This window comes from Gymnoscopelus braueri, assembly GCF_963280865.1.
Source record: "Gymnoscopelus braueri genome assembly, chromosome: 9".
NCBI classification, from domain to species: domain Eukaryota; kingdom Metazoa; phylum Chordata; class Actinopteri; order Myctophiformes; family Myctophidae; genus Gymnoscopelus; species Gymnoscopelus braueri.
Window position 1 is genome coordinate 44,980,441 of NC_137610.1, and position 9,452 is coordinate 44,989,892.

Consider the following 9,452-nt stretch of genomic DNA (forward strand, 5'->3'; position numbering starts at 1 on the left):
TGTATATACTGTACTAATGTAACTTTACAGACAATTTAACAGTCCCTTCAGCATATAACCTCTATGTTCTCTTTAACTTGTAACTTAATAACAGAGCTGTTAAGTGGACAAGCTCATATCTTGAACTTCAATACAGCTTCCAGGTCTGACTAAAAAAAATCTTCACATGGCTATATACAGATACACAAACGGCTTCTTCAGCTGCGGGGGGTAACAGTTGCAGTGTTCTAACATAACTACTAACTGTTGATATTAATGTGAAAGTGAGTTTCACATTGATTTCTTAAACTCTTAATGGGTTGCACTAATGGCTGTTTTTGGTGTATGAATATTTAAATGAAAAAGCTGTGTGTCTGTCTGTAAATCTTGTGCTTAGTACCAAATCCAAGCCAAAGTTGTGAATAATGGGAGATAAAAGGTAAAAAATCAAAAGGTATTATCCAGTAGTTGTCAGGTAACTTTGAGAACTATGCACTGCTAAAAAAAAGAGACCACTCATCAGTTTCTCTGCTTTACTATTTATAGGTATGTTTGAGTAATATGAACACTGTTGCCATCCAGCTGGTCCTGTTGCATTAAGATAGTGATGACCACAGGAGTGGCTTTTATACAATTCCTCAATGCGATTTGGTTCAGGTGATCACCTAATCAATACATTTAGTAGAATGAGGTGTTTTGTATTGAAATTAAACAGACACTGCTGGAAAGGAATGGCTGCAATGCATGTAGAGATACTGATTTGATACAAATTAAGAGTGGACTCTTAATTTCTTCCAGAACTATGTGTGTCTGTGTGTTTGTGTAACCATTCTGCAGAAACTGCACACAAAAAAAGCCTACATAAATATGTATTATCTATTGGAATGCACATTCAAGCTTTTAAACAATCACCATTTTAAAACCATGGTGGTTCTCAACTTTGGCCCGGAGGACCCAGACTACCATTAGATCAATCTTCCAGGGCTAATCAGGTGAAAACTAGAATGAAGACATGTACATAATTTACAGTTCAGTCTCATTTGCATGTGCTGTTCAATAATAACAGAACAAAATCCCCAGTAAAAGCACATTTTAAAGGGGCAACATTTTTAACCAGAGTCCTATCATTCTATTGGACATGATCATCCAGATGTTTTATGTACTGTAGGCTGGCAGTTTTTACAATGCCTTGGAATGATAGAACTCAGGCTTAAAATCTGTGATGTTTCCCTTTTAAAATATGTCCTAACCACACCCAATAGTTTCCATCTGAGTTAAAATAATAAGGCAGTACACACTATACAAAGACAAGCAGCAGTACCCACAATTGGTTTGTTGTAAAGATTAACGTTCCTGAGTAAATATTTTTGAATTCGAGTCAATTTGAATCAATTAGAATCACTGCTTTACAGGACAGATGATGAACTTCAGTCTTCTTCAGGCTGACTACTCATGTGTTACACTGGTATTGCAGTTTGTTTTTTGTTGGTCAGTCTATTGGGGGTCAGAGGAAGAGCTATCTTTCTCCTGTGGTTCCTTGCACAATAGGTGGGACGGAACCAGGTGAGGTTGCTCTTGTCCAGGGACAGCCAGCCTTTACACAAATATGGTTCTGTCGTATCGAGTACGAGTTATTGACAGGATAAAGCCTCACTCAGTTCACTCCCTTCAGAATGGGAAGTGATCGCCATGCAACAGAAGCCTACTAATGGCAGGCATCCCCTAAACTTAAGGACATGATCCACCTCTTCCTGGACACTTAGCTATCACAGGACAAATGTCCCTCACTTCTCTTCAAGACCCTGGTCAACACTCCAAGCATAGACTCTTCTTCCTCCTGGCTCACAGGCAGTGGAATGACCTCCCCTTCTCAGTCACTACTACAGTCTCATTCACCATTTTCCACCGCAGTCTGAAAATTCACCTCATCACACACCTCTTTCCTTGATTCCTTGTTAACTTTTTTTTTTTTAGAGATACAGGTTACTTGTTCACGTATACTATGCATGTTATTTAGATTAAGACATATACTGTTTGCTTGTCCACAAATATAGGTAGACATTTTAGACACACTTATCCATAGACTTACAAGATGCAAGATTAGGGTAAATGACAAAGTAACTAGGATACCAGGTAAAGATCAGTCCAACATCTGTCTTAACATGATGCCATCTAAATAACATACTGTTTGTGGTCAAATAACATAACATGTGAACAATTAACCAACATACCCTAGCATCAAAAAACAAGAAGTGATAGTTACTGTACTTTGCAGCATTTAGGCGTTTTCTTTGTACCCTGCTCATGCCACTCTGATCTTGCACTCTGCAAAATGCCCCCCAAAAAAAATAGGATTTAGATTTAGTCTAGCCACTGCAGAGGTCCTGTTCCACTCTAAAAATAAACCTGGTTTAGAAGACAGCTGGCTGGTCCACTGTTTGCCTCTACTTAACTATGGATGCTGCCTTCATTTGGAGGCTCTATTCTAAAAGTGATGCTGAAAGCCAATAGGTAACCAAAAACTAGCAGTTTGGTGAAGTAGACCAGTGGTTCTCAACCTGTGGGTCGGGACCTGACAGTGAAGTGACAATTTAAAGACTTTTAAGACCTTTTTAATGCCTGAAGAAAAGAACAAGAAAAAGACCATTACTGCATCAAAAGTAATCAACAAACTAAAAACTGGTCAAACATTGGCCAAATTGTCAAATAATATAAGAAAGAGGCAAATATTTTGAAAATAGCCGATCTACAAGCTCACAACGCCTCGCGCAGATCGGCAATTTTCACAATATTCATCTGTGAAACCGAGTCAAAGAAAATTGAATGCCTAGTTGCCTACATTCCAAGTGCTTATAAGGGTGGGGGTCCCTAGTTGAAATATGCTTATTTTGGGGGGGTCATGGCCATAAAAGGTTGAGAACCACTGAAGTAGACAATACATGAATTCAGTCCCTGCTCAAGCAGTTCCTTCCCTGTTAACCAACCAACCAGTCATTTAGAGGTCCTAGTCGGTTGGGAGAGTAGGGACCACTGAGGCAGCCTGTAGGCAAACGGAAAACTTCATTTTCCACATGTGCTTTGTGACAGTGATCACCAGTGTCTGGTGTCGACCAGATCGTCCCGCAGACTGAGTCTCTTCAGGGTCTCGTACCCGACGACGATGAGCACAGAGGTGGGCAGGGAGGAGATGACGCGTGCTGACAGACCTTTGGTCAGCCCCCACAGCCCCTCCTCTGCCAGCAGCTGTTTGAACGTCTCTATCACAGACGACCGGCCCTCCACCTTAAACAGGATCAAACAGCAACCACAACCAAACAAACATCAATCAAAATCCAGTGAAATAATAAATGTTAAAGCCCCCGTTTAATTTGTGCGTGGCATCAAGGCACAGTCACAATTCCGGGTAACAAGCAACCTCACAGCACTTGAGTGCATCCCAGATAAACCATATGTACTGTTATAACAGCCTATGTATTGGGCAGAAAGTTTACCTGTACTCTGGCTCGAACCACATCCATAGGGTTGGTGAGGGTGGAGGCTGTAGCAGCTGCCATTGGTCCAGCAACAGCCTGCAGCATGAGGTGGGGACAGTCACTGGGGGCCAGCCTCGACAGCCGCTCTGGGGATGGAGAAAACAGTATGCATGAACAGCACAGATCTATTCACACTGTCAAGGCTTCCATTCTGGCTCATGATCTGTGTCCTTTTGCAACCTCCGCTCTATCCTCACAGTTTTTCTTCACTGTGTGGTCAAACTAATTCATAATGCTAATAAAATAAAATAGCTGGTTACCTGCGTAGAAATGGTAAAATGGCCACCAGAGGGCACTGTTAGGGATGTAGGTGAGTAGCGAGGCCACATATCCTCTGTAGAATCCACGAAACCCGTCGGCTGCCAATATCTGCATCACGATGTCTTTCGTTTGCCCGAATGAGAACTGATGTTTGCTCACTGCGATCACCATCTTAGGATTCACCTTACGACAGAACAGAAATGTATTGTCAATGTCTACTGGTGGGCATTTATGTTTGTTTCCCTTCACTGTGCTGGAATAAAATAAACCAGGGAAACCTGACGAATAGATAAAACATCTTCAAAAAGACAAAGAGCGGCAGATACATAATCCTAGTACACGGCTAAAATTATCCAATACATTAAAAGGGTTATGTAATGGGTTGTGTGGTCTGAATCACACATATTGTATATTATAACGCTCATCCGTTTCTCTCCAAGAGAGTGCAATATTGACATTGATAATGTGTGGCCAAGACTTGATCTTTCGTATTTTTGTTGCACCTACCAAAGGAAAGGAATTGAATTATATCCATAGTAATACTATTGTGATGTTCATCTTTCCCCTTATGGCCTGTAGAGATTTCCTCTGTGCTTTCCTAACATGCACAGCACAATCTACTTTAAAGCAAAACACTGGTGTTCTCTTAGACATCCCTTTTCATCCAGACAAAAAACAAATACAAACACTGAAATTCCAAGATATTATTAGTATATTAAATATTCCACCTTGAAGCGTGTCAGGTGCTCTCCTTGTCCCTGCATCATCAGCTGCTGTGACACGATGTCTATGGGCACGGTGATGGTCTGGGCCACCAGGGACGCTGACCCACCCGCTATCACCGACTTCACAATGTTACTGGGCGAGTAGTGCGACACATACTTGCGCGCCAGCTCGTAGGTGGTGATGTAGGCCTGGCCAGACACCAGGGTGAACGTGTTGACCATGAAACCGCGGTAGAGGCCCTTCATACCCTCTGCTCCCAGGATCTTGCGGAAAGCATCCCAGGTCCCAGTGTAGAGGGCTGTGCCCCTCTGGACCTACAGGAGTGTAGGACCATTTTATGACATAGTAAAGCGAGGACCTTGTACTCTGCCTTTGAGATGTAATTAAAAGACGCCGGTTTTAAAAAGCCACCACATTTTGCTGGACTTCCCCTCAAAAACAATTCTAAATGCTGCAGCCAGAGTGCTCACAGGGACGAGAAAAACTGAAAAATTACTTCTTTACATAGATCACTTCATTGGCTCCCCATCAGATACCGAATAGATGTTTGGAGGGCAGTGGCTGTAATCTGTATATCCGTTAGCTCATATTATTTTTTTTATTTTTTTATGTGAAGCACACTGAGCTCACCTTATATGGAATGGAAATGGATATGGAAATCAAATTGACAAATCGAAGAGCAAAAACAAATAAATTAGCTCCTACGAAAGCTATTAACCCAAGCTAGCAAACCTAAAATATTTTGTAACATATTGGAGCTTTAGATTTCAGGCACATTTCTTATTTTCACAAGTGTATATTTGTGAAGCTAACCTGCAGCCGTGTCCGGATGAGGCTGAATGGGTAGACGGTGGCACGAGTCGTCAAGGTCATGAACACGCCTAAAGAATAGAACTTCCTCTTGTCCAGATCCTCCCACTCTATGATCTGGATGGCGCCTTTCTGATGCATGATGCTGCTGGCCCCGTGAGGGAGAGAGACAATTGGGGAAGAGAGGTGGGCTAATAGGGAAAGATGTGTTGGGGATAAGAAGTGAGGAGGAGAAAGACAGACGGGGCGGGGGGCCGTAAGAATAGGCCCCCCTCCTTTAAAGCCCCATGTGTTCTGTCATGAATCCTCTCACCTCTGCCGTCACCTGTGGAAATGGAACAAAAAAATCATAAATTAATCTTAATATAGTCTTGTTTAGTATCTGCAGAAAACAAAGAATTCAGTGATATAAAAGATATTTTCACACCCACTTCAACATAAATGAGATATCCATGTATAAACAGGATTCGATTCCCTGGACCGGCAGAAGAAATCTGGTGGGCAATGTGAATGAGCAACTACCCCTCCCTCAACACTGTTTAAAGGGATATTTCACTTTCAAAAAAACTTTGGGTCATTTTATCATCTACTCAGGCTTTTGTGAGCCCCCCAGACAATTTTTAAAGTTGCTTGATTCACTATTTAGATATTTGATATTCATTTTATCAGACACGCCCCCTTCCTATACAAACCCATTATAACTTACAACTACATTTTTAACATGTTAGATTCATCAAAAACACCCATCCTTGGTTCTGGTGACTCACCCTGCCCTCCTAATACGCGAGGGGGCCGTGTTTTTTTGATAACTTTTTTGATTTATTTTATTATTGTATTTAATTTTCCAAAAAAAATATTAAAAATAAATAAAAAGTTATCGAAAGAACACGGCCCCCTCACGTATTAGGATGGCAGGGTGAGTCACCAGAACCAAGGACGGGTGTTTTTGATGAATCTAACATGTTAAAAATGGAGTTTGAAGTTATAATGGGTTTGTATAGGAAGGGGGCGTGTCTGATAAAATGTATATAAAATATCTAAATAGTGAATCAAGCAACTTAAAAATGGTCTGGGGGGCTCACAAAAGCCTGAGTAGATGATAAAATGACCCAAAGTTTTTTTGAAAGTGAAATATCCCTTTAAGTGCCCTTGAGCAAGGCACTGAACCCCCTATTGCTACTGGCCAAACAGTATTGTTATTGTATTGGGCAGTTTTAATGTGTGTGTGTGTGTGTGTGTGTGTGTGTGTGTGTGTGTGTGTGTGTGTGTGTGTGTGTGTGTGTGTGTGTCTGTGAAGCAGGGCATTGCTGATGACAGCATATGCGCTCATTGAACCTCACCTGAATAAATAAGTAAAAACTAAACTAAACAAAAAAGAAACCTGCATGACACCATTCCATCAGAGAAAAGTCTGAGAAGTTATGCACAAAGTATGTCACACAGCAAATGCAACACACAAGGCTGTGTTGTGTGCTCACACAGGCTGCACACTACACACAAGTTATGGAACAGATGTTGCAAGCATATTTCAAATGATTTTCAAATGATCGGTTCAGGCCCATAACAACTCAATATCTAACCCTAGCCCTAGAATGGCTGTGATATTACATACATTTCATGTATTCCATGAAATGTAATATCACAGCCATTCTAGGGCTTATCTAACCCATTAATTAACTATTCCTTAGGTCATGGTGTCAGAGGTTAGAGGCAGCCTCGCGTGTATTTAGTGAGACTGCAAAGTAGATTCACACCCTGCTAGTTTTCTGTCCAATCAATCAGGAAAGTAATTGCGTTCACTCGATGTAACTGTATCTGTTTAATCGGGGATTCATTCAACCAGATTAAACCGAGGCTCGTGGTCCCCAGGCCAGCAGAGGGTAAATAGGAAGCCCAGCAGTACGGGGTCAACATAATACCAGGTCTGACCAACTTTGGCCTATATAACGTCGGTTTATGTAAGAACAATGTGGATGCAACACACACACGGAAATGCTATCACAATGACACCTGATCTGTCCTCGAAACTCTTCCGTTTTAACAAACAATAGCAGGGTGATTCCTCATGCATGTTTTGGGAAATATCTACACAGATGTTACTGCGTAGCAGTAGCAAGCATTGGGTTATTAAAGTGCAAATTCATGTTGAAGCACACAGACAGAGCAAACAAAAGCAGACAGACTTCCCTTCTTCTTCTTGTACGCCTCGCTCACCTTAACATTGAGCATCCACGCCGAGTCGTCGCAATGTGATTTGATGTGGTTAGTTGTGAACGCCTGGGCCTTCTTCAACGCTCCTCCAGGTGCGTTTCTATTCGGTGTGTGTTGTAGAAGTCATGCCGTCCCTTCCATTCTGATCTGCTGCTTGTCTGGAAAACATTGGACTGGTTGCAGACAGTGTTGCCAAATTTGGCGAGGGAAATAAGCAACCAGGTCTATGAAAACAAGCCCAAAAGAAGCAGGCCACACCGCAGGAACACTTTTGATGCGCGATGCGACGCGTTGTGAGCTTGTAGATCTGCTATTTTCAAAGAAGAAAAATTATAAATATTTTTGAAACATTTTAAATACACAAATGGGGTTCCCTGGCACAAAATATGTTCAGATTTGTGGCCATGTCTGGTCAAGTTAAGTAGGCTACATGAAAAAAATTGAGAACCACTTGTTTAAAAAATAGGAAACAAGCCCAAATAAGCAACTACACTTTAGAAACAAGCCGAACAAACCGCAACCTGCAACTACCAAAATTTACAAGCAACTTAACAGAAAAACCAAGCCCAACCTCGCTTATAATAAGCAGACCTGGCAACAGTGGTAGCAGATTGCAGGTTGCAGATCCGGTCTGAGTCTAGAGCGGATACGGAAACGGTTGGTGTGTGAGAGTGTGCGTGTGCGCATGCGTGCGTGTGTGTGCATGTGTTAGTGTATGTGCGCGCGTGCATGCGGGTGGGTGGGTGTGTGTAAATTACCAGATACAGTAGGCGGGCTCTAGACCGGATCAGAGCATTGAGCAGTAAATAGAAACCAGAAAGCTTTAGTGACACGAGGTGGGTGGAAAACAGACATTATTGACAAAAGGTGAAAGGTCATGGACTCGAGTTTAATTTGTTATTTTTTTTAATTATAATTTACTTATATGCTTTTTGAAACAATTATTCGGTCTACTTGTTCGGTACATTCATTTAATGTAAGACATCAAAAGAGAAGTTATCTTTTTCTTGGCAGTTGAGAAATAGGAATTGTATGCGTCATATCCGTAATGCCATATGACCACGCCTCGGACGTTTTTAAAGCGACAGTATCCTGTTTAATGCATTTTGTTGATATTCCAGCATAAGATTCCAATGCTTTTGTTCTGAACTTCTGATATCCACTGTAATATAATTGTCTGTTTGAATTTGTTTGATACCGATACATTCTTTTCTAAAATTACCCAATTAATTGCACTTTAGTTAGGAAATCCTTTGATATATAACTTACTGCAATATAGCAGATATATTTAAGTAATTACAACTATTTTAAGTAGCCTACTATAACTTAGCCCTAGAATGGCTGTGATATTACATAAATTTAATGTATTCCAAATACACAGCCATAGATCGGTCCTATCCCCACCCGGTTAGTAGACTGATCTGGGCGGCCTTTCTACGTGTCTTGCTACTTGTGTACTCAACCAATAATTAATTCCTAAGACTTGGAGTCAGATATTGTCCTCTAGTTTCATATCCATTTGAAAGTTCTGGCAGAAAACGTGTGTTTAGTAAAATATCTCTACTTTTCCAGTGGAGATATTTTCCGCACATGGACGACATTCTCTACGGGTGAGGGACCAGAAATGAGTGCAGGACAAACATATCAAAACTTCCTTTGGGAAGCACAAATGTATGGGGCACACAATTGGCAGGTAGTGAGATTAATTACCCCACACAAATCGCAACGCACCTGTCAATTGTGTGCCCCATACGTTTGTGCTTCCCAAACCTAGACTGTTCCCAAAGGATGTTCAGTCCAGCAGTCATTTAGGGTCCGGCCCCTCGCCCGGAGAGAAAGTTGTCCGTGTGCAGCTTGTGGAAAAGTGGACATATTTTACTAAATACAAATTTTCTGCCAGAACTTTCAAATGGATATGAAACTAGAGGACAA

At 41.4% G+C, this 9,452-nt stretch overlaps 2 protein-coding genes across 2 annotated transcripts in view; both read right to left on the reverse strand.

Annotated features, from left to right (window-relative positions):
* The window catches only part of adpgk (ADP-dependent glucokinase), a 270,498-nt gene that overhangs the window by 152,899 nt on the left and 108,147 nt on the right, over positions 1-9,452 (reverse strand). The gene's annotated exons all lie outside the window — the stretch shown is intronic.
* Positions 2,576-7,693, reverse strand: slc25a44a (solute carrier family 25 member 44a). Its single transcript, XM_080438788.1, has 6 exons — positions 7,524-7,693; positions 5,313-5,634; positions 4,502-4,813; positions 3,773-3,956; positions 3,471-3,598; positions 2,576-3,261 (listed from the first exon to the last, which is right to left on the reverse strand). The coding sequence occupies exons 2-6, from the start codon at positions 5,448-5,450 to the stop codon at positions 3,070-3,072; spliced, it is 954 nt and encodes a 317-aa protein (XP_080294914.1). The 5' UTR covers positions 5,451-5,634; positions 7,524-7,693; the 3' UTR covers positions 2,576-3,069.